The 26,126-nt window shown below is 47.7% G+C and overlaps 1 protein-coding gene across 3 annotated transcripts in view; it reads right to left on the bottom strand.

Moving 5' to 3' along the window:
- Positions 1 to 26,126, bottom strand: part of LOC148031961 (putative triglyceride lipase) — a 248,498-nt gene that overhangs the window by 50,194 nt on the left and 172,178 nt on the right. For all 3 annotated transcript variants that reach the window (XM_087682557.1, XM_087682558.1, XM_087682556.1), the window contains 4 exons: positions 23,468 to 23,581; positions 23,301 to 23,382; positions 19,612 to 19,737; positions 19,382 to 19,462 (listed from right to left, as the gene is read on the bottom strand). In XM_087682557.1, the coding sequence (XP_087538683.1) occupies positions 19,382 to 19,462; positions 19,612 to 19,737; positions 23,301 to 23,382; positions 23,468 to 23,581 (403 nt within the window). The remainder of the gene's footprint in view (positions 1 to 19,381; positions 19,463 to 19,611; positions 19,738 to 23,300; positions 23,383 to 23,467; positions 23,582 to 26,126) is intronic.

The following is a 26,126-nucleotide window of genomic DNA, read 5'->3' as shown; positions in this document are numbered from 1 at the left end:
TTATAACAGGGTGGACTGGGATTTTCTAGAGGACACCATGCTGAGGTTTGGATTCGTGGGGTCTCTGCCCTTTATAGATCGGCCACCAGCAAGGTTCTCATAGACGGAAGGCGAGAGGAGGAGTTTCGGCTGGAGAGATCGGTTTGACAGGGCTGCCCCCTGGCTGTATACCTGTTTTTTCTCTTCGTAGAGGCGATGTCTCACTTCCTCAGGTCACATGTGAGTGGATTACGCGGCCTCCGACTTCCAGTGAGAGAGGAGACTGAGTTGTTAGACTCAGAGTACGCAGATGATACATCCCTCTACATAGAGGACGATGAGTTGATATTGGAGAGAGTGAGGCTAGCTCTTGACGTGTTCTGTTCTGCAGCGAGAGCCAAAATCAACTACGAAAGTCAGTTGGTTTCCTCACAGATCTGGACTCTAGCACGGAGTGGGGCGTCCACCTAGGATTTAGATGGGTGAGCAAAGGGCAGACCATCCTATACCTAGGGTTCCAAGTGGGACTCGACATCACTCCTGCCTAGCAGTTTCTTTCTCTCCTTGATTCTATTTGGAGGAAACTAGCCTACTGGAACATGGCTCGCCTTTCAGTAGCTGGAGGAGCCCTGGTGGTTAACCAAGTCCTCCTACGGACGGCCTGGTACATGGCCTTGTGTTGGTGCTTCTCCTCATCTTGCATAGTGCAGCTTTGCCGCCTATTGCGGAATTTCCTTTGGTTAGGGTTTGATGGTTCCAGGGATTCTAGGGCCAAGGTGGCGTAGGTGACCATCATACGATATAGGTCAGAGGGAGGGCTTGGGATCATAGACCCAGAGTATCAAAGTATGGCCCTCTTGGGCAAGCTAGTTGTCCGCGGTCTCACAGCAGGTGGGCAGACCTGGAAGGCCTTATTGCAAGAGGGCCTTCAGGATTGTCTCCGAGGCTTGGCAGTGAGTGGAGGCCATCCTTGAGATGGATCTTCACGTTAGCCCAGATCACCCCCCGCAGATCACCTTTCCTTCGCAACTTACTCCGCGTGTGGTAAGGTCTCCGTAAGGCCGTAATCCAAAGCCCCCCAGGCTGCCAGGAGGAGATAGACCGTCAGCCTGTAATCTGGAACCCCCACTTCAAAGATCGCGAGGGGGTATAGATAGGTGAGCACCCCTACATTCAGTGGGCTGGGTAGGAGGCCGGTCCGGCTCGTACCGTCACGACATGGCGGGAGGTGTACAGGATGGAGGACGAGGATGTGTTGCAGCGAGTATCAGGCTGCATAAAGGATTCGAGTTAAGGAGAAGGGAGATACACGCAATAATACCTCCGGAGTGGCTTGCTCCCCCGATACGAGAGGCGATAGAGCCCGAGGAGGTATGGTCAGCTAGGTTGTCACCAGCATGCATCCCCCTTTAGGTGGCAAGTAGAGTGGGTGGTCCCCCGCAAGGGACTTTCTTCGCCGTTCAGGAAGGGGGACGTCTGGCTCTTGACAGAGGGCAGCAGGATGAGGGGATTGCCGCCCTTTCGTGGAGGAGGATTCGGGTGGTGGGCCTTCAGGGAAAGACATGGCGATTGGACCCCTATGTTCTCTAGAAGGAGCTCACAGAGTGGCGCCTTTGGATGTGGGAGGGCAGACCACTTGATGAGCTGGTGTGGGATCCAGGAGAGTGGCTATGGCTGGCCTCTGTGGTCGCCAAGAAGCCACCCACGTTCCTAGAGTACACTACCAGGATTGGAAGACGTGTACTAATGCAAGAGGATATGGACTGGGAACCGTCACATAGCAGGCAGTGGGCGGAGCATAGCATCGCGGAGCCCTTCCGACGGACCTTCTGGCGCCACTTATGGGATATCTCGAGGCCGAGGAGGGTGTCGTATTTCTTATGGCTGGTGGCACATGGAGGTTTGGCGGTGGGAAGTTGGCTTACCCAGATGCAAGAGGGAGGCTGTAAGCGCTGTACACAACAGCCTCTGGAAACCCCAAAGCACTGCCTTTGGTCATGTGAGGAGGCGCTGCTCGTGTGGAGAGCATGCTGCATCCTTCGCCGTATAGCACCTAGCCTTAGATGTATCTCATGGGGAGCTTTTTGTTGATAGGCAGTCAGCCAGAGCTGTCACCTTTTGTATGAGGTCGGGATACAAGAAACGATATTTATTATCGAGGCCGCCTCGACATTCAAGAAACAATACCAACAGTAAAAGTGAAGACATAGCCAGAGGTGGACTTTCTACTATCTGCAAACTTGCATAATTAGAGTTCGTATATTCCACGACTCCTGTATCTTGGTCACTATAACATATACACATAGCTATTGTGCCCTTCAGGTACCTCATGATATCCTTAATGGCATCCCAATGCTGTCTTTCGGATATAGCCATATAGTGTGCCACAACTCCCACTACAAATGCTATGTCAGGACTTGTGGTACCCGTCCCTAGGTGCCTGCTTAAGGCCATAAAGGATCTTGCTCAATCTGCAGACTAGGTGTTTCTTGCCATATTCAGCAAAGCCCTTAGGCTGCTCCATGTAAATCTCATCATACAAGTCCTCATGAAGAAAAGCTGTCTTGACATCCATTTGATAAAGATCTAAGTCAAGCTAAGCAACCAAAGCCAGTACCAAGCGTAGGGTAGTCATATTCACAATAAGAGAAAAGACTTCATCAAAGTCGACACCATGATCTTGCTTGAAGCCCTTAGCAACCAATCCGGCCTTGTATCTTGGCTTGGGGCGTCTAGGGATGCTTTTTAACTTGTATACCCACTTGCATAGCAAAGTATGTTTGCCACTAGGCAAAGTTACCAAATCCCACATATGATTTTTTTGCACTGAGTCATACTCTAAATGCATGGCTCTCTCCCAAGAGTGACTATCATCTCTGGGTATGACCTCATCATAAGTAAGAGGCTTATCAATATTTATCACCATAACATAATCCACAACGGGCTCAAACTGCGTAGGCTGTTGTCTATCTCTAGTAGACCACCTCAAAACTGGTTGTGGGGCCTGTACATCTTGTGGAACATCAGAAAGTTGAACCACTGGTGCATCAATTGCTACTGTAGGCTATCTAGCAGGCTGTACAAGAACAGGAGGCTTCTCCTAAAATATCACCCTATGTACCTCAACGACATGCTCAGGCTGCTTATGTATTTTCTTCTCATGGAAAATAACATTATGGTTGTGGATAACATTTTGTGTCTGTGGAACTCGTAGGCAATAGCCCATCTCACCTGCATCCCCATAACCAAGAAAAATGCATTTTCTAGACTTAGGATCTAGCTTATTGTGCTTATCCTTGGGTACATGGTAGAAAGCCTCATAGCCAATGACACACAAATGAGCATATGAGGGAGGTTTTCCAGACCATATCTCCTCTATAACTTGATAGTCAAGAGTAGTACATGGAAGCTTATTTATTAAGTGTACCGCAGTAGTAAATGCCTCAATCCAAAAATGTTGTGGTAAGCCTGTTTGGCTAAGCATACTGTGAACTCGCTCTTGAATTGTCCTATTCATGTGCTCAACCATACCATTCTCAGGTAGGATGTACAGGTTGGTCAAGAGATGCTTAATACCCTACTCGCCACAAAAATGCTCAAAGGCTTTAGAGACATACTCATGTCCATTATCTTACCTTAGGCATTTAAGTCTATACCTAGACTAGTTATCAACCAAAGCAAGTCAACATTAAAATTAACCAAGACTTCTGATTTTTGCTTAATGGAAAATGCCCAGACCTTACATGTATAGTCATCAATGAAAGTGACGAAATACTTCGTGCCACCTAATGACTTGCAGGGCATGCAACCACATACATCCAAATGAACAAGAGCCAATGGCTCACCCATGCATGTAATACTAGACTTTTTATGCGTATTATATGTTTGCTTGCCATATAAACACTGATCACAAGACTCAAAGTACTTATAGTCAAGGGACAGAAGGTACTGCAAATGAGTAAGCCTTTTTATTTCTTTCAAGGATATGTGCCCAAGGCGACAATGCCAAAGAGATACATGTGAAATTGCATCCACTTCCAAAATATGGTCAACAGATCCAGATAGAAGCAAGGGGTAGAGAGTGTTGAACTTACCACTACGTGCAATGACAAGATTTCCACGGGTAATCTTTCATGAGGAATCACCAAAAGGAACTAGATAACTTGCATTATCCAAAGTGCCAATAGAGATAAGGCTTTTTGTGAGAGCCGGTACATGACGTACATTATGAAGAGTAAACATGCAACTTGAACCAAACTGTAGCTGAACATCACTAATATCAACGATCTCCAATGCCAGGTCATTACCTAAACAGACAGATCTAGTCAAACTACGATAGGAGTGAAACCACTCTCTATGAGGGGTCACATGAAAGGAAGCCCCTAAATCTATGAGCTAACACTAAGTATACCTTGACAAAGCATGAGTCAACTGTGAAGTATTAAGAGAAGAAGCTGCAAGTATGAAATCATCATCATAATCAATCTGCACAACATTAATCTCTTCAATTTTAACACTAGACTTATTAGGGACAATGCTGGGATCATCATTTTTGTCATGTGCTTTACTCTTGCTCTTTTCTTTACGCTTGTCTCTGTGCATTTTAAGGCATTGCGGTCGAATATGCCTTGCTTTCCCACAGTAATGATAAGTTAATGAGGACTTATGGCCACGAGACTTACTGCGAGATTGTCCATGTCAGTGAGAGCGAGACTATTGAGAGTCTTTGCGACAACAATCATTACTGCCCCTACCATTATTGCATCTAACTGTCAAAGGATGAGAGGTGTGGCAAGCATCGACATTCTTCTTGTTAACCTCTTCAGTCAAGAGTGCACTCTCTACATCTTGCAACTGTAACCCATCAAAAGATATGTTGGCACGCATAGCAATAAGAAATGTATCCCATGATTTAGACAATGTAACTACCAGAAAAAAGGGAAGAAGAGTACCCTTGAATTCAATCCCCTATAGAGACAAATGATTGATAATGGAATAAAACTCATTTAAGTGGGCTGACATAGAAGTGTCATTCTTCATGCAAAGTTCCATGAGCTACTTAACTAGTAAATCTAAGAAGTAGAGCTTTTCTTGTCATAGACATTACGAATCCTTTCCCAAAATTCCCATTCGGACTGCCCATTAGAGAAAATATTATACAACACTTGCTTAGAGAGGAATAATATGATGGTGGACTTACATAGCTCATCTAGTTCAGCCCAATCATCTGTATTAATAAGTTTGGGCTTGACACCCTTATGTTTCAAGGGCCTAACCTTCATTTTCTATACTAAAACTTGCCAAATTTGGGCCTTCCAGTAGCTGTAGTTGGTACCATCCAAATTGTCAATATTAAAGATAGCACTATCACTTGAGCCACCAACCATAATGATGGAAAACAAGTGCACAAACTATCAAAGAAAGCTGTTGTAATTACTGCAAATAGCGCTAAAACCACAGCTAAAACAGACTAAAAATAGGGGGTACTGACCAAGTAATGAAATGCTGACAAACTCAATGCAAAGAACTATCGAACGAAGGTGATTGCTTGCATAAACAGTGCAGTAAATTGCAATTACAGAATGTTGAGAAGATGGAGTACAACAGTAAGAGATCAATACCAAGAATGGGCAATTACTAATATAAGACAAATTGCAATTGCTAGGGAATAGCTCCAACTAGCAGTGAGTGAATATACGATTGGCACTAAGAACTGTCAAAGAATTAGTGTGTCCGATTGAGATGCATTCCATAGGCATAACCATCATGCATAGAGTGGGTCTCACAGGTAACAGAAGAGACCGACTAAAGACACAACGGATTGAGCAATGTAACGGAAGCTTAGTATATAACCAACCAAGATGCATACACCACTGACAGCATCATGAAAAAGATAGGTGTTGGCCCAAAAGTAATGTTAGATCAGCCCAGTAAGCATCAACTGCGTACATAAAGCATGGCAAGAGTATGTACATGTCATCAAGCCCCATGGTCTCATTGTAAGACCCTTAAGCTTAACTGCATAACCAAAAGCTCAATGTAATCTCCAAATGTCAAGAAGTGGCTCCCATTGGAATGAAAGTCCAATACTAGACGAGCAAACAAAGCTTAAAACATCAGTAGGAAGGCATCCATACATCCAAGATCCAAGTAGCATATATCCGGGAGCATTGGACCCAAGTATCTTGCAAAGCTCTTACTTGAGCATAAAAAATCATACATAATAGTGAATGGCAAATCAATGTCAAGATTGAAAGCTCCAATCTCAGCTCAAAGGCAATCTGGAAGCATAACCAAACATATAACATGAACCATAAGCATCGGTATATAAACTCAACTAGTCGGGAAGCAATAGGCATGTATTTCACTGACTAAATGAGCTTCAGCCCTAGTTATTATAGTAGTAAAAAACCTATGTAAAAGTGAGCAAAAGAGTGCTCAAATCAGTCCCAAAGTATTCCAATCCATTGGCATAACATCCCCAAATGATCTGGCATCAAATAGACATTTTGGGAAGCGTAAGTGACCTCCAGACATTGAACAAAGTGCTGTCCTGAACTGTATGACAGCAAACTGTCACAAGCTGTGAATCAATCCTAGGAGCTCCAAAGATGGTAGGGAAGATTCCAATGATTGCCAAGAGCTAGGAGGGGATAGAAAACAGGTGCAAATCACGCTGATGTTGCTGCCCCTGTTGCTGCTCCTACTACTGCTACTAAAGCTTTGGAAGCACTCTAAGGTGCTCAAATGAATTGGGTAATGCCCTGGAAAAAGTGGCAAAAGGGGGGGGAAGAAGTCGGGTAGGAGATAGAGCTGAAGCTTTTCTCCACAAGCTGAAGCAATGCTGAGCTAGGCAGCTTAAGCTCTCAGGGAAGATGGCTCTGATACTAGTTGAAGGGAGTGAGTCCTGAAGTGCAAGCACAAAGCGGAAGCAAGAGCTATGGTGCAAGGAGTAAGAGTAATAGAGAGAGAGACACACATAATGTGGAAACTGCAACAATCACAATGTGTGACCGGCCTTTTCTTTATTCAAATGTCATTGAAAGAATAAAGAATGAAGTGACAGTGATGGGTGCCCGCCACCTGCAATGTACATGTGTGTGGGTATGCGGGTACTATTAGTATAACTAGTACATGGGTGGCTAGGCGTAGGCACCTTTATCTCCAACAATTCAGCTCCAAATCTGATATTGGCTAGCTAGTCTCTTGAATCTCCTTGAAATTCCTCAATTTTAACTACTAGAATTCAAGTCCTAGGCCTGCAATTTTGAGCACGCATCCTGAGGTGGTTATCAAAACCCTAACTTTTGTTGTGAATTAGGGTTTATAACAAAGATTGACTGAAATCTCTTTCTCTGATGGCTTTCTTGGTGGCTCAAAATCACATCACCAGTCTCTTCTTGCTCTCCAGCAACCTCCTATGGCTAAAATAGACTTTCACTAGTCCCTAAAAACGTTTTTCCCACTTGCATGGGCAAGTTTTGCCAAGATAGCCTTCTAATCCTATTTTCCAGCATTACCCAGCTTATTAAATTAATTTTCAGAATTAATCCATTCAATTTGTCTTCCAAGTATCCTTGAGCAATTATTGACCCCTAGACCAAAATTAATTAACTAATTAATGCCTAGTCTCTAATGTCACCCCACTAACATTAGTGGCCAATAAATTGGTCTAGGCCAAAATTTAACACCGGATACCATCGAGTATCTATCCGGCATAAATTATTACAACTTTTGCCTTTGAGACCTAGTGCATCCTTGGGTTCCTTGGCCTGTTACCATGAAATAAGTGCCATGTGCATCACATGTGCTAAACAACCTTGCACATTTGATTAATAACTTATGTTATCAACAAGATTAAAGCATCTCAAAATTTCACATCCCCATGACATTATACATGGACCCCATCAATGAAATTAGTCTCCAATGTTTCAACATGGAGGGCAAGGGCACATTTGGAATCGGCTTGATCACTTGTGCTTTCCATGATGTAGGCATGATCCCTATCTCCCAAACCTATTGACACGTGGTTGTTAAGGGTTTTGCTAATGGAGTAGCATAAACCTTTAACAATTCATTAGCTAAACCATCCCATCCTAGACTTTTCTCCTTGGCCAAATGCAACAAAACATCCATAACTTCATCCTTGCAAATATCACTATCTAGGACAACATGAATGCCTGGCAACACCTGATCCCGTACCAAGGCATAGAAAGCTGAGCGGGCCTAGGTGATTTGCTCAGTAGGAGACGTAGAACCAAGAAAATCTAGAAAGTAGCTTTTGCAGGTATGCACAATGAACTGTGGATCCATAACCCTCAAACCCTCCATATGCTATAGTTGAACCATATTCTCTTGATGAAGAGAGGCATGCGACCCCCAAAGGAATTTATGAGATTGACACGAAGCATATGTCAAATATTTTGTCAAAGTTTTCAGTTTGGCTTGCTGATACAATCTCAGCTTGAACTGCTGAATGAGATTCACTAGCCTTGTAGCCAATGGAAGCAGAAATGGGTCATCCGGTGAATCAAGTAGTAAAGAATAGCAAGCCAAGGCTGACAGCCTGGCGATGCTACCTACAAAGTGAGGCATGAGAAATGCCATAATATTGGGCTATGCTCTGCACATTATGAATAAGTTGCTCAAAAAAATCTCCGCCCCTAGAGGAAAAATTGATTAAAAATGTGTCAACCAATTGCCCCATATAATCATTAAAAATGAGATGCTTCAAATAAGACAAATTGAAGCGCAAAGGGAGCCATCCCCAAAATTGTGCAAAAGGAGCAACAGAGTGTGCAAACATGTCGAACTACAAAGAAAAATGATCAGACAATGCATGTTGTTGTAGCACTTGCATATCCAAAATCTTTGATAAAAAGGCATAAGCTTGCATGAGATACATATGATTCAATCGATACCATGTGGCAGTATGTTGTGGTAACTAAAAAGTAAAGCCTCAATCTGATGGACGAAGCCAAAACCAAAGGTCCTGCAGCTGATTCAAAATCATGCCATACACAACTCTCAGGTGCATCCATCATTAAATGCTCAGAGGTAGACTGTGAATGATGAAAACACACATTAAGATCTCCCATCAACACTCCCAGTCTGCCAAGCTCTTAGGTAGTCCCACACATCTCGTTTGGATGATGGATCATTTGGCACATATAGCCTAACCAGCCATAGAATCTCCCCTTCAAACAGAATTTCAACAACCAAAAAGCGGCCATGCACATCATTCTTAACTAGAATTGGTTGAAATTTCGCATGCATGACCATGAGCACATCTGAATAGTGTTGTGTTGAGCCCCTTCATAGAACAAATGGAAGCCATGGTAATCCAGGGTTTTGCTTGCTTCACCATGACTCTTATGCTCAAGAGCACATAGTACATCCTAGTGATTATTATGCAACATATACCACTTGTCATGCTACTTATTGGGTGAGCAAATTCCACGTACATTCTAAGTGGCGATCATCATATATTATGAGAGAAGGAATCAGTGTCCAGGCTCATTTTTCCTCGATTGCACTTTTTCAGCTAGAATATCAAGAGTGCCCTCATACAGAAAGTCAACCAATACTTCAAATGAATTTAAATCCCGATGCTCCGCTTTGGAGGTGGAGGAATCATTCCCCTGCTTTGGGGCAGCTTTAGGATAACAGCAATCCCAAGGCTTAATTGCCTTACCACAAGAATCGAAAGCAAGCTGAGTAGCAAGATCCCTCGAATGGTCAACAAAAGTCTTCATAGTAGGAGATTTCCGAGGGGCCCATGAAACCATGTCATTAGCCATGTGTATCAAAGACAGCTTGACTTTCCACCGCACATAGCTGCACAAGGGATCTTGTGAGGTGCTAGGCATGATAGGGTGTGGTTGGTCTGGTGTTTGCATAGGTTGTTTCCCTTTATCCACATTGATCCGCACAAGGGCCTCATCTGCTTGAGGACCATCAACCATGTGATCTTCATTGACTAGTGGAGCCATCTCCCCATCAAAGGCAATGGTATTCTCTGGAAATTCAGCCATGAAGTGCTTGAGCGTCCCACAAGAAAATCAATGCCCTGCAAAAGTATCCCATTTCAAGGGAAAGTGCACTGAAGACATTCCAGGACAATTTAAGTGCAACCAATCGGACCTTTTGCGGAAAGTATCCCATAGCGTACACATAGGGTTGCCATTTGTAGCTCTCAAGCTAGGGGAAACCAAAAGAGTGCCAATTTCCCCCATAGTATCTTTAAGTAGAGGCCAATAGAGTGCACGACAACGTTCCAGTTCTACCCACACTGGGCATTCTTGCTAGAGAAGATGTTGAAAATCTGCGGATGGTCTCCAAGCCACAACATGCACCAAATGTCTATCAAAAACAAAGGCTCTCTGGCCAAAAGGTCATCTCAATACCTTGTTGATTTGAGCATTACTTCATAAAAACCTCGTGGACCAACAAAGATTTCTTCCACACAATCCCCTTGCAAGATGGAATGCAACCATTGACGGATACAAGAAAGTACCGGAATCTTGCTAGTGAAGAAAACAATGACCCCTCTTCCATAAGAGGCTAAAAAAGAATGCAACATGGTCTTAATATCCAAAGTGGCATCCAAAACATCCACCTTGTCCTGATCTAGAGAGGATTCCTGATTGTGTTGAGCATATTCACCCAACAACCTATTGGCAAACTCCAATAGATGTTTCCAATCCAACTCTTGGAAATCGTCCACGGCTGAGGTAACTTGTGCGTAAGTATGTGTCATTATTTCAGTGCAAGGAACCAGCTCTTCCAGCTCCTCTATACTAGAGTCTGGCCCCAAAACCTCCACAACCTCGAAGGCAATATTCAACTCTATTATAGTTGGTGTGATGATTGCAGAATACGAGCTCAACACCGTCGCAACACTTGGCACTACCCCCCCGCTCCATCTGATCGCGCTCGCATTCCCCCCCCCCCCCCCCCCCCTCGCCTACGCCCTTCAACTCCGTCTGATCACATCCCTCACCCCCCCAGATCGTGCCCCGCCAGTTCGCGCCCCTAGATTGTGGCCTGCCGTTTTTTTCTTTTGCCTCTTCGTTTCGGATAGCTGTCCCCGCCTCTGGCCGCCCATGCGACTAGCCAGCTCGCTTGCTTGGCGCCTTCCCCCGCTTGTCCAACCAGGCGTGATTGCCGCCTCCCCCCCCCCCCCCCCCCCCAAAGTTGTCATTCCCCTCCCCCCCCTCCGTCTGCCCAGGCAAGACATCCCCCCCTCCCCGCCCAGACATCTCGCTATCCCCCCCCCCCCCCGCCAAGGCTACCTTCTGCTCCAGTTCCTCCCCCTCTGGCACGCTCCCCCCATCCCGAGCCCCAGACCCATCCGCGGTGGATCAAAAACAGCAGTTCCCCCCCCCCCCCTTCCCCCTTTTAGGTAGCACCGTGACGTGATTGGTAGTTTTCTCAGAAGGGACGCACAATGGAAACCTCTGGTCAGACACTGGCGCACTCTGCGAGTGCCTCCTAGTCAAACACCTTGCACGTAGTCCTCTCTGAGAAGTAGCTCTTAGCCATCCGAGCTAAGGAGTTGGAGCTAATACAAACAAGGATTTATGGTCAGGTAGTAGGACATTCCCCAACTAGGGCCCAGCTTCGGGACTGGCTTTACTCCATGTTGTGGATCGGCACAGCGCAGATCATGGAGGCGGCCCTATTGGGCCAAGGGATCTTCACGGTCCGACTCAGCTCGACGGACGCAACTCATGAGTTACTCGCTAGTGCACCATATGCGTCCACGAAAGGGGTCATATACATGGTCCCTTAGTACAGTGGCTTTACTGTGGAGGCGTTTGCACTCCACAACAGGTTTCTTCGGTACCCGGTCACCCTTCTTTTTCCCAGCTTGGCAATTGAGTATTGCCAGTTGGTGGAAGACTTTGGACGGCTCTTCGGCACTATCCTTCCCGTGTCTTTCACGGATATAGTGACAGCAGCAAGAGTCCCAAAGGTACGGGTGGCAGTGAAAGAGGTCAAGAATATCCCACAGTTCCTAGAGATTGAGGCAGGTGGGCATTTCTTTAGGCAGTAGGTCATTATGATTGGGCAACCAGGGCAGTGCCTGCGCTGCCACGATTTTGGGCACCAAGCAGTAATTTGTACGCATTTCGGTGCCAAGGCGGCTCTGCCGACAAGCCCGCAGCTAGATGCTGACGGCTTTACTCGGGTCTAGAGACGACAGAGAGGGAGATGGCGGGAGGTGGCGCAGCCAGCTCAACAAACCCAGCCTCATCAGCAAGGTGCAAGTAGGCGTGCAACGCCCCCTTAGCAGAGCACTTCACAGCCCCCCTTGTTTGTCCCACCCGGTAGGACCGCAGCCCTCCACATTCTCCACCTGCGCCACAGACCGCCCCTCCTGAGTCCCCATAGTCCCCTCACCTGACTCCCCCCCATGCCATGCCTCCCCCCCACACCCACCATGTATCTCCATCCATCCCTCGATCCTCTCCCCCCCCCCCCCCCCCCGCTACGGAGCACCCCCCCTGATCCACACCAGGCTTAGGTGACCCCGCCGAGACCCACCCCCCTCCTCCCACAGGGGATGATGAGCCACACACACCTATCTCCTCCACGCAACATCAGTCTTTCCCCTCCCACATAGCCACCAACTCATCCGCCCTTGCCACTCGCCATACTTTCCCAAGATAGGCACAGTTGCTACCACAAGAGTTCTTCTGCAGTGGCCCATGGTCCTACTTGAGAGTTGCGGAGTGCGGAGAGTTCCCACTACCTCTAGAGGTGGGGATCTTCGTGGTTCGTAAGTCAAGGAGGGGCAAGGTCCACCTACTAGCACCACCGGAAGGACCAAACTATGCCTTTTTTCTTCAGGTCTCTCACTCAGGGGAATGGACGACTACATAGATTGAGGAGGAGTTGAAGAGTCAGGTGGCGGATCACACCTCCCAGTGGATGGAAGATGAAGGATTAGCACTGTTTTCACAACAATGGCCTAGTTGCATGATGGACATTAATTGGTCGGTTAGTGCTGAGGTCTCATACTTGAGCATCATCTTTAGAGCACCCCCCACAGTGGAGAGCTCCGAGGGACGTGATCGAGTGGCCCCCGGCACAGGCGGCCCGTTTCTACCAGTGTACAGAGTCGCGCTTCTTAGCATGGTTGATAGATGTAGTGATAGTGCCACTTGGTGCATCTATCACCCCTATGGTCTGGCCAAGGGCCACCATGGGGGACTGGAGTTCACCGTCCAGACCGGCGGCAAAGCGCATTTGCATGCCTCACAGTCTCTTCTCCTCATCAATAGCATCCACACCGAATAGATGCCTGTTCGGTTAGTCACAGGTTTCCCCATGAGCTTACACCTTGCATCTTGGAATGTGAATAGTCTCCACTACAGTGGGGCACATGGTTCCAGGAATTTGATTGTTCGGCAGGAGCTGCAGCCTGCCCTTTCTGGACGGATTGACATCTTGCTTCTGTAGGAGCACATGCTCACCCCCACCCAGGCCCAATGGGTTGGGAAGGTACTTCCGGGCAGCTGGCACACGTACTGGGAGCAGACCATAGGTGCCCACGGCAGAAGTGGAGGCGTGTGCACCTCTATTGGCGTGAATCTCACTGCTTGTGTACAAGATTACGGGACGATAGTGGCAGAAAAAGTTCTATGGACCAGACTGAATATTGGGGACTCGTGCATTGGAGTCCTCAATGTCTATGCCCCTACGGAGGTTAGGGCATGCAGCAGGTTCTGGCTGGAGATCGCAGATGGACTCCCAGAGGTGGACTCCTCAATCGTTGGAGGAGATTTCAACAACTTGGAGGCTTTGAAGGACCAGCAGGGTAAAGGCAGAAACTACTAGTGCATGGCTTGGGAAGAGTAGGAGTCATGGGAGGTCTTTTTGCTTACAGTTGGAGCACGTGATGCGTGGAGAGATCCTGCCTTCCACAGGAGGGAGAGGTCGTTGGAATTCTCTTGGGGATACAGGCGACTAGGTGGAGACTTGCTAGAGCGGCTAGATAGGTTTTATGTGGGAGAGTGGGGTGGCTCTCGTGGAGGCCACATTGAGTAGTTGGCAAGCACCATGTTGCCCAGTTCTCTTGACGATTGACCCCCCAGCATCTGCCCTAGACACACGATCTTGTCGGATCCCTGACTCGATCTACAGGAGGGAGGAGGTGATGAGATAGATAGAGCACATTTGGACCAGAGAGTGGGGCAGGAGGGAATGGATAGTAGAGGAGGTTGCAGAGACCGCCTGCTCGCCCCCGCTTGAAAACCCTGCCCCCCTCCCCCCTCCCCTCGCCCTGCCCTACCTAAACCTGCCCTATCCTCTTGCCTGAGGATCTGATTCCCCACCCCTCCACCTTGACCCCCCTCCGCCTTTCCGTAGTGAGGCCCACCCTTGTCCTGGAAACCTCTGGTCACATGCCGGTGCATTCTACGAGTGCCCCCCAGTCAAACACCTTGCACATCGTCCTCTCTGAGGAATAGCTCTTAGCCGTCCGTGCCACAAAGCTAGAGCTTAAAGAAACAACAGTCTTTGGTTAGGTAGTAGGACACTCCCCATCCAGGGCCCCAGCTTCGGGATTGGCTTCACTCCACACTGCACATCAGCACTACGTAGATAGTGGAGGCAGTTCTAATGGATCAAGGGATCTTCATGGTATGACTCACCTCAGCAAACGCAACACGGGAGCTACTGGCTAGCTCACCTTATGCCTCCACGAAGGGGGTCATCCATATGGTTCCCTGGTACAGTGGCTTCACAGTGGAGGCATTCGTGCTCCACAACTCTTCCCCGGACTAGCGATAGAGTATCGCCAGCTTGTGGAAGACTTTGGATGCTCTTCGGCACTGTCCTTTCCGCCTCTTTCACGGAACCAGTGACAGCTGTAGGAGTCCAAAAGGTACGGGTGGCAGTGAAAGAGACAAAGACTATACCGCAGTTTCTAGAGATTGAGGCACGCGGACACTCCTTCAGGCAGCACGTCATTGTGACAGGGCAGCCAGGGCAATGCCTGTGTTGCCATGACTTTGGGCACCTGGCAGCAGAGTGCACGTGCTTCGGAGCTAAGGCGGCTTCGCCGATAGGTCCATAGGTGGACATGGACGGCTTCACACGGTTCTAGAGACGACAGAGAGGGAGACGAAAGGGGGGGCCGTAGGCAGCCCCTAAGACACAGCCATGGCACCAGGGAGATGGAGGGTGAGAGTCACCTCCTCGGGAAAGCCCCACTCCTCCAGAGCTACCGGTCCCCCCATACACCCGCCCTATGCCTCTGACCACCCCACCATCCCTCGATCCTCCCCCTCCCCACCATCACCCCTGCCAACCAGTCCCCCCTGAGCCCCACACAACACAGGTGACCTCAATGTGTATGCCCCCACTGAGGTGAGGGCACATAGCAGGTTTTGGGTGGAGATCGCAGCAAGACTCCCCAAGGTGGACTCCTGGATTGTTGGAGGGGACTTCAACAACCTGGAGGTTGTAGAGGACCAGCAAGGTAGAGGCAAAAACTACTAGGCATGGTTGGGGAGGAGCAGGAGGCATGGTAGGTCTTTCTAGTGGCAGTAGAAGCACATGATGCTTGGCAAGACCCTGCTTTCCACAAGAGGGAGAGGTCGCTAGACTACTCTTGAGTAGTCAGGCGCCTAGGTGGAGTCCTGATGAAGCTGTTGGATAGGTTCTATGTGGGAGAGTGGGGATGCTCTCGCGGAGGCCAGGTAGGGCAGCTCGTGGGCACTACCTTGTCCGATCGGTTCTGCTAACAGTCGATCCACCAGCATCTGCCCTAGACACATGACCTTGTTAGATCCTTGACTCGATCTGTAGGAGGGAGGAGGTGAAGAGACAGATGACTCGATCCTTGACCTTATTGTCAATGGCCTATAAGGCACTGACAAAGATGATTGGTAGGTGATTCCACCCTGTGCTTCCAGACATCATTCATGACACATAGACATGCTTTGTCCAGCATAGGAGCATCGTGGACAATGTATTCACCTTTTTTGAGGTGATAGAGTGGGCTTAGCATAGTGGGCACGGACTGGCCGTAGTACTCCTTGACTTCGAGAAAGCCTATGACAGGGTGGATTGGGACTTCTTAGAGGGCACGATGTTGAGGTTGGGGTTCCCCCATGCATGGATCTGCCGGGTCTCCACACTTTATAGATCAGCTACCAACAAGGTTCTCATAGATGGTAGGCGAGGGGAGGAGTTTTGGCTTGAGAGATCGGTTCGACGGGGATGTCCCCTGCTCTCGTACCTATTCTTACTCTTTGCAGAGGTGATGTCCCACTTCCTCAAGTCACATGTGAGCGGGTTACGCGGCCTCCGACTTCCAGTGAGAGAGGAGATGGATCTGTTAGACTTAGAGTATGCAGATGATACAACACTCTACATAGAGGACGATGAGTTGATGCTGGAGAGAGTGAGACTGGCGCTTGAGATGTTCTGTACTACAGCGGGAGAAAAAATCAACTGGCGAAAGTCGGTTGGATTTCTTATAGACCTGGACTCTAGCACGGAGTGGGGCATCCACTTGGGATTTAGATGGGTGTGCAAAGGGTAGACCACCGTTCGTTACTTAGGGTTCCAGGTGGGACTCAACATCACTCCCGCCCAACAGTTTTTTCCAGTCCTTGACTCTATTCGGAGGAAGCTGACCTATTGGAGTACTACTCGCCTTTCCCTAGTGGTTAATCAGGCCCTCCTAGCGATGGCCTGGTACATCTCCTTGTGTTGGTGCTTCTCCTCATCCTGCGTAGTTCAACTTCGCTGCCTAGTGCGGAACTTTGTTTGGTTCAGGTCAGACGCGGTTCCAAGGATTCCTGGGCCAAGATGGCGTGGGCAACTATTATCTGCCATCAATCAGAGGGAAGGCTTGGGATCATAGACCCAGAGTATTAGAGTATGGCCCTCTTGGGCAAGCTAGTAGTTTGGGGCCTCACACTAGGAGGGCTGACCTGGAAGGTCCTACTATAGGAGGGTCTCCAAGATTGTAGATCGAGGCTTGGTGGTGATTGGAGGCCATCCCTGAGATAGACCTTTACGACCGCCCAGATCACCCCCCCAGATCCCCCTTTCTACACAGCTTGCTCCCTGTGTGGTAGGGCTTCTGTAAGGCCATAATTCAGAACCCCCCAAGCTGCCAGGAGGAGATAGACCATCAACCGGTGATCTGGAACCCTAGGTTAGAGATCGGGACCGGGTATAGATTGGCGAGCGCTCCCACATCTAGTGGGCTGGTTGGAGGCCAGTCCGGCTCGTACCATCAAGACATGGCGGGAGGTGTACACGATGGTGGATGAGGAGGTGTTGCAACGAGCATCAGGCTGTCAAAGAGGAGTTGAGTTGAGGATAAGGTAGATAGACACAACAATTACTCAGGAGTGGCTTCCTAGGTTTTCACAAGGAGGTATCCCCTACAGGTGGCAAGTAGAGTGGGCATTGCTCCACATGGGAATTTCTTCATTGTGCAGGAGGGGGGGCGTCTGGCCCTTGATAGAGGGCAGCAAGATGAGGGGATAGTTGTCGTTTCATGGAGGAGGATTTGGGTGGTTGGTATTTAGGGGAACACATGGCAGCTAGACCCTTATGTCTTTTGGGAGGAGCTCAAGGAGTGCCGCCTCTGGATCTGGGAGAGCAGGCCACTTGATGAGCAAGAGTGGAATCCGAGAGAGTGGCTATGGTTGGCCACTGGGGTCGCCAAGAAGCCACCAAGGTTCCTAGAGTACACAACCAGGATCGACAGACACGTATTGATGCAGGAGGACATGGATTGGGCGTCCTCACGTAGCAGGCACTGGGCGGAGCACAACATCACGAAGGCTTTCCAACAAACCTTTTGGTGTTGCCTATGGGATAGCTAGAGGCCAAGGAGGGTATCGTATTTCTTATGGTTTGTGGTACACAGAGGCCTAGCGGTGGGAAGTTGGCTAGCCTAGATGCAGGAGGGAGGCTGTAAGCGTTGCACACAACAGCCTTTGGAGAATTCAAAGCACTGTCTTTGATCATGTGAGGCGGCGCAGCTCGTGTGGAGAGGAGCATGCCGCATCCTCTGTTGTATAGCACCCAACCTTGGATGTATCTCATGGGGAGCTTTCTACTGGCAGGTAGTCAGCCAGGGCCATCACCTTCTGTATAAGGCCGGGATACAGGACACGATATTCATTATTGAGGCAGGGTTGTGTGCAGTGGTTGGGTTGGAGGATCTACCCATCCGCTAGGTACTGGAGCCGACAGCAGATCGTTTTGAGGTATGGGAGATCATAGGGAGTCGTACTGGATGGCATATCTAGAAGGTGCGGTGCGGTGTCATGAGGCTTTTGGCAGAGAGAGACTTTTAGCACAGGCGACCTTAGCGGAGCTCTAGACCTCCATCATCCATTGCCTCCGCGGCTGATGGGACCAGGTGCAGGGCGAGTCTAGAGCTTGTCAAGAGCTCCCTATTCATTTCATGTGCACTTGGGGCGGCTAGGACCTGTTTTTCATGATGCAGGCAGGCAGCCCCAAATGGCAATACAAACCCCCCCCCCCCCTCCATGGCTTCTTGCCCCCATCCCCCCTAGACCGCCTTGAGAGGCTTTGTACATTTGATATATTTGTGACTATGTATCAGCTCGAGCTGGTCTGTTGAGCAAGAGCACTTCCTTGTATTCAGGATTTTTGAAGTAATATAACTAGCCACACTTTATTTGCAAAAAAAAAGTCGCCTCAAACGTTCTGCAGCTTCTGAGACTATTTTCCATAGGCTGCAAAGAGGACAACTGCTTTAGGAGTCAAAAGATAATGTATTGGCTGTTCAACTAAAAGGCCTACATTTATTGGAAGGCAGTTGCCTGGTTGATAAAATCAGGCTTTCATCTCTCTTATGGAGGAAAATTGGCAGAAAGGTCACCTATATACCCAATCATTGCTAGTGTTAGTGTATGGCACATTTGCACATCTATTGAAGCTTTGGAGAATCCGTAAGTCCATTTGGCACAAGTCATGAATGCCACATGGAATAATGCCATCCATACTCCCACGGGCACTTGATTGAATGATGCTACAAATTCATAAATCCATAACAAAACGTTCTACCCTAAGGACCATGATGGCTTCTCTTGTACCCATAGTAGCCTCTTAGAAAGCCCTGCAATTTTAAAGAGGGTTTCCATGCAACCTTTAATAAAAGCCCCATTACAGCAGAAAAGAATAACATGAAGACAGGTGTTACTTGATGCAGATATATGCAAATCCTCCAGTTTTATAGGATGTGCACAAACAGTAAATATAGACTGGATTACACATGAACTACTTGTGTATTGCTTCCACTATGCAAAACTTAGCTGAGAGACAATCTTCTTGTATCTACATTGGCTTAGAAAACTGCAAATTAAGAAATTGGATGTGAATTGGGATTAGCACATACAAATTCTTCCAAAAGAAAATCTGGTGTTGCTTCCCCAATCACATCTCCTTGATACCCATCTTCAAGAAGTTCCACATTTACCTACAGCCAAGTACAGGTCTGTTCAGTTTACCTACTTGAGCTCAAGCATTTCTTTTCCCTGCACTTTTTACACTGATAAGAAAACTGATCACAGATTGGGGATGTAAAAAGTGTATAATTGACAATATGAAATAAGAATGAGAGCATACAGTTGCACCATAGATATCTCCAGCAGTAAGGTAGATTGGCTGGGCAACATGGCAATATCCCATCAGCCGTGGAACAGTGGGTATAATGTCACGGTGGTTCACCACACGCCAGCTATCTTTAACCTTCTGCTTATGGGGAGTAGAACACATGCCATCAAACAAACAGTAGACAAAAAAGGCTATTCTACATAAACTGCATGCACCATCAAAATAAGAAATAACAGAGTCTCCTATGACTTGAAAACATCATAAATATTACAATTTCCTAACATAATATGCATTAAAACATTAAAATACTGTATGTCGAGTCCTGGGTTTACTGCATGTAAGTCCTGGTCTTACTATATGTCATCCTGGGCTGGATTATCAAGGACAGCAGAGGCTATCTCAGTGGTATAGCTACAAAGCCCTTACACTCACCCCCAGACAATAGATTGCTGTCTTAAGACTGCAGTGGTATCCATCAAGATGTTAGCAAACTACATCTAGCTCTTTTGTGGTCTCAGTCTCCTCCCTTTCTCTCGTTTCCTCAGCTGCTCTTCCCTCTTCTCCAGCCTCCCTTGCTGCCCTTCCCCCTTTTTGACAGCCCCTTGAACATAGTAACAGTAGTTATGTTCTTCAACAAGTGGACCAAGGAGGAGTTCTCTAGCCTTGGTATAGCATAGTGCTTGATTGTTGGTTGCTAAGGGCATCCCTTTACAACCTGATAAACCTTCTCAATATGGCTTACAATGAGTTTTCAAACCTGCGATTGCGATGCCAGGGCTGTAGCAGTTACCATCTTGGTAAGCCCTCCAATCCTACTGCCACACAAGATCCAGCCTTGTGGATGAATATCATGTCTTGCATCTCAGTCTCATAAACAGGATGCCGACTTTATCTAACTACTAGATGAAGGCCCTCAGGTAATAAACTCGAGGTTAGGCTCTATCCAACATATGATCTTAAGAGAAAGTCCTTCTCAACACCAACTCAACTACCTACAACCGGAGACAGTGCTTAGATTCTCCAAGCATTGTTATGGACAGCACTTGCAGATTTGATTCGCATCTTGTGTGTTTGTGCCAACACACTATCCACTGCAACAGCCTCCTGTGCAATCAGCTATAGGAAGGAGGGAACCATACTTGATCACCAGCTGCCACAAAGGCTCATCTGAAAGGCTTGATCATGCTCTCTTCTGACCAATGTAGGCTACAGGTAGGGGTCCAGTCATCATTGTCTTGCATCATAATGCATATGCCAGCCTGTGTTGTGCATGAGAAGAAACACACAAAATCTTATGAAATTGATGAGGCAAGTCCGCTCTACTCCTGGGTCAATGTCAAATATATGGAGGGTGCATCCCTCACACATCACAAACCTCAATCTGCTCATTTCTTTCCACGAAATGTGTGGACCTAGCTTCCAAGACTACCCAATTATTTGGATCCTCCTCCATAGAAGTTTCAGGAATGCCAAGATTGCCCTCTATCCACCATCAACTTGCCACCCTTATGATTGCAAAGAAAATGCCTTGCAGAGTGTTAAATAACAAACCTTCCACTTGTACTCCCATGTCCAGCTAGGAAAAGAAAGCTACCCAACTTCTGCTTGGGTGCAATGTGAGTTTGGTTTTTCACTTTTTCTTTGAGAAAGCTACCCAACTAGGAAAAGAAAGCTACCCAACTTCTACTCCCATGCCCAGCTAGGAAAAGAAAGCTACCCAACTTCTGCTCAGGTGCAATGTGAGTTTGGTTTTTCACTTTTCCTTTGAGAAAATGCCCTAGAATTGCCTCACATGTCAACCAATAGGTGTGGGCCAGCCTCCCATGCTGCCATAAAACATTCCTGTGCTCGCCAAAGCTACAAGCCATCTCTGTCACTGATCTGCCTAGTTGGAGACTAGAAGATGGCTTCAGGAGCAAGAAGATCTCTTTATTTCTGTCAAGATTAACACACATGAGTTTATCAATTGACTGTTTGCTTGGAGTTGCTAGAGGCCCAACTGCATGCTCTAGAAGGTGCAACAGAGGAGATTGGAAGTTGGCTTGGAGTTGCTATCAACCAATAGGTGTGGGCCAGCCTCCTATGCTGCCAACAAACATGCCTGTAGAGTGGGATCCAGGGGAGCCTTGTTCAAATCAGAGCAACTGGACAACAGTTCACTAGCACAAGTGGGAGCTCATCAGCAATATCACTGCTTGATGATCCAGATAGTGAGATGCAGTGACAATATTGAGCAGCAGCATATTTCTACTTTCAAGAACTAACATGGATATGGGCCCAGGGAGTGGGGCAGAAGGGACCGGATCGCAGAGGAGGCTGCAGAGGTCCTAGCCGAGTTGAGCAGGATTTGCCAAGAGGCAGCCCTATAGGCTAGGCACTAGAGCTGGGAGGAGGAGACAGAACTCTGGCGGGGATTGGTAAACATACGAAGCCTTTCCGACGGACCTTCTGGCGCCGTCTATGGGATAGCTGGAGGCCAAGGAGGGTATCGTATTTCTTATGGCTGGTGGCACATGGAAGTTGGCTAGCCCAGATGCAGAAGGAGGGAGGTTGTAAGCGTTGCACACAACAGCCTCTAGAAATCCCAAAGCACTGCCTTTGGTTGTGTGAGGTGGCATAGCTCGTGTGGAGAGGAGCATGCCGCATCCTTCGCCGTATAGCATCCAGCCTTGGATGCATCTCATGGGGAGCTTTCTGCTGGCAGGCAGTCAGCCAAGGCCGTCACCTTCTGTATGAGGCCGGGATGCAGGACACAATATTCATTATTGAGGTAGGGTTGTGCGCAGTGGTCAGTTTGGAGGCTCTACCCATCCGCCAGGTACTGGAGCCCACAATAGACCGCTCTAAGGTATGGGAGATCATAGGGGGTGCTACTTGATGGCATATTTGAAAGGTGGGGTGTTAGGAGGTTTTTGGCAGAGAGAGACTTTCAATACAGGCAACCTTAGCAGAGCTCTGGACCTCCATCATCCACTCCCTCCACGGCCGATGGGACCAGGTGCAGGGCGAGTCCAAGGCTCGTCAAGAGCTCCGTTGTCATTTCATGCGCACTTGGTGCGGCCAAGACCTGTTTTTTGTGATGCAGGCAAGCAGCCCCAGATGGCGATACACCCTCTCCATGGCTTCTTGCCCCCATCCCCCCTAGACTGCCGTGAGAGGCTTGTACATTTGATATATCTGCGACTCTGTATCAGCTCCAGCTAGTCTGTTGAGCATGAGCACTTCCTTGTATTCAGGTTTTTTTTGAAGTAATATAATTAGCCACACTTTATCAGGCAAAAAAAAACATGGATATGGGCTGAGATTATCATACTCCCAGAGGTAGGTTGGAGCAGCTGCTAGGTGATTTAGATTGCATGAGCAAGTGCTGAGAGGCCTTCCTACGTACTTGGGATTCCCCACATTGTTTGACCTTATAGACCGCCATAATGGTCATTCTACTAGCATTATCATGGATATCTCCCTTAAGAAAATAGTCGTGGGAGAATCCCTTTATTTTGTTTTATATTTCTCTATGTAGAGGGATTTTGTACATACCATTTTTATAGTGATGAGGTTATTTAATAGGATGATCTCTGCTTCAGATAAAAAGAGCTTTTCTATCCTGTGTGGTCATACTGGTCAAAGGATTGAGCAAATTTTCACACATTCACAGAACCTAGTATACAAGTAGAAACATCTAAACTTGCACATAAATTTACCGCATTGTAACAGTGTGCAAATTTTTTGTTGCCAACACGTGGTGAGCCGAAATTGTACATTGTAACTTTGATGTGACAGTCCCTGGAAAAAGCCATTCTGCATTAGCTTCTTACAATTAACCAAACATACAAAGACTGCTGCTAGATATACAAAGAAATATTGTTACCTGAACAGTTGGGTTTCAGTAAGCTGAAGTGCAAAAAGGGTTGCCAATGCTCCGCCAAGACTATGGCCTGTTACATAAACGTGCCATTTACAATCTGCTCCAGCTTCATCAGTGCTGCCAGATAAGGTGGGAAAAACAAAAGTCAGCATCTAACTTATGTTTATCCAAATGACATAAAAATAGAACCATTTTGATCATTGCAACAGAAAATCAAACAATTCAAATACAGCATAAAGTGTGGTACAATGCTGTGGCTAAGATAAGGCCTAGTATAGCATTGTGATTCATTAATGTCTGATGATCTGTCTGTTGATTATTGACACTACACAAATACCCCTCTTGGGATGGGACGCTCTTTAAAAACCCTTTCTGAACGTTATAAGAAAAGGTAAAACCATCAAGGATTTACCCTTTTTTCGCAAGTAAAATGTGGCTGATTATATTACTCAAAAAAACAGATTACAATGGAGTGCTCCTGCTCAACAGACTAGCTGGAGCTAATGAAAGTCAAAAATACATCATATAGACTGCTTGCTATGGAGGGGGGGTGTATTGCCACCTGGGGCCGCCTGCCTGCATCACGAAAAATAGGTCCTACGCATGAAGTGATATCAAAGCTCCTGACGAGCCCTGGACTCGCCTTGCACCTAATCCCATCGGCCGCGGAGGGAGTGGATGATGAAGGTCCAAATCTCTACTAAGGTCGCCTGTACTGAAAGCCTCTCTCCGCTGAAAGCCTCCTGACACCGTGCCTTCCAAATATACCAACCAATAAGGGCCCCTATGATCTCCCATACCTCAGAGCGGTTTGCTGTGGGCTCCAGCACCTGGCAGATGGGTAGAGCCTCTAAACCCACTACTGCGCACGACACTACCTCGATGATAAATATCGTGTCTTGCATTCCGGCCGCATACAGAAGGTGACGGCCTTGGCTAACTATCTGCCAGCAGAAAGCTCCCCATGAGATACATCCAAGGTTGGGTGCTATACGGCGAAGGATGCGGCATGCTTCTCTCCACACGAGCTACGCCGCCTCACACGACCAGAGACAGTGCTTTGGGGTTTCTAGAGGCTGTTGTGTGCAGTGCTTACAACCTCCCTCCTCTTGCATCTGGGCAAGACAGTTTCCCACCACCAAGCCTCCATGTGCCACCAACCATAAAAAATACGATACCCTCCTCGGCCTCCAGCTATCCCATAGGCGGTGCCAGAAGGACCATCAGAAAGGCTCCATGATGCTTTGCTCCGCCCAGTGCTTGCTATGTGATGGCCCCCAATCCATATCCTCCTGCATCAGTACGTGTCTGCCAATCCTGGCGGTGTACTCTAGGAACCTCGATGGTTTCTTGCCAACCACAATGGCCGGCCATAGCCACTCTCCTGGATCCCATTCTAGCTCATCAAGTGGCAATGGAATGAGGAGATTGTTGTCCTTCCTTGGAGGAGGATTTGTGTGGTTGGACTTCAGGGGAAGACCTGGCGACTAGACCCTTATGTGTCCTAGGAGGAGTTTCTGGAGTGGCACCTTTGGATATGGCAGAGTAGACCACTTGTTGAGCTCAAGTGGGACCTTGGAGAGTAGCTATGGCTGGCCACTATGGTCCCCAAGAAGCCAGTGAGGTTCTTGGAGTACACAGCGAGGATCGGTAGACATGTACCGATGCAGGACATGGATTGGGCACCTTCGTGTAGTAGATACTGGGCAGAGCACTGCATAACGAATGCCTTCCGTTGGACTTTCTGGCGTCACCTGTGGCACAGCTAGAGGCCGAGGAGGGTGTCGTACTTCCCTTGCCTTTTGGCACCTAGGGGTCTGACTGTTGGGAGTTGGTTGGCCCAAATGCAGAAGGATGGAGCTTGCAAGTGTTGCCCACAACAACACTTGGAAACTCCAAAGCAGCTCGTGTGGAGAGGAGCCTGCCATATTCTCCGCCATGTGGCACCTAGCCTTGGATATATCTCGTGGGGGGCTTTTTGCTAGCAAGCAATCAACTAGGGTCGTCTTCTTTTGTATGAGGCAGGGATGCAAGACACGATTTTTCTCATCGAGGATGGATCCTGTGCAGTGTTCGACTTGAAGGCTTTACCCAACCGCCAAGTATTGGATCCCATAGCACAGCGCTTAGAGGTATGGGAGATCATAGGGAGTCTTACAAAATGGCACATTTGGAAGGCAAACTATCAGGTGGTTTTTGGCCGGGAGTGCCTTTAAGCATATGCAACTTTGGCAGAGCTTTGGACCTCCATCATCCACTCCCTCCACGGCCATTGAGAATCGACGCAGGGCGAGTCTCGAGCTTGTCAGGAACTCCATTTTCACTTTCTGCTCACTTGGGGTGGCCATGATTTGTTCTTCATGATGCAGGCAGGCAACCCCATATGGCGATACACCCCCAGACCGCCTTGAAAGGCTTGTATACATGATGGATTTCTGATTTGCATCAGCTCCAGCTAGCCTGTTGAGCACGTGCACTTCGTTGTAATCAGCCTTTGTGAGTAATATAATTAGCCACATTTTACGTGCAAAAAAAAAGCCCAATGTTTCCATCTATCATTCAAGCAAGTGGTTACGTTCAGGTCAATACAATCTCCTCTCACAGTATGCCAGTACTCTGATCCTCTGTCTAGAGTAGTCCATGGACTATGCCAGAACTAAGA

Source organism: Lygodium microphyllum, chromosome 8 (genome assembly GCF_053477565.2).
Source record: "Lygodium microphyllum isolate KBCC chromosome 8, Lygodium_microphyllum_v1.1.10, whole genome shotgun sequence".
NCBI lineage: Eukaryota > Viridiplantae > Streptophyta > Polypodiopsida > Schizaeales > Lygodiaceae > Lygodium > Lygodium microphyllum.
The sequence above is the reverse complement of the archived record's forward strand: the minus strand, read 5'-3'. Positions and strand labels throughout refer to the sequence as shown.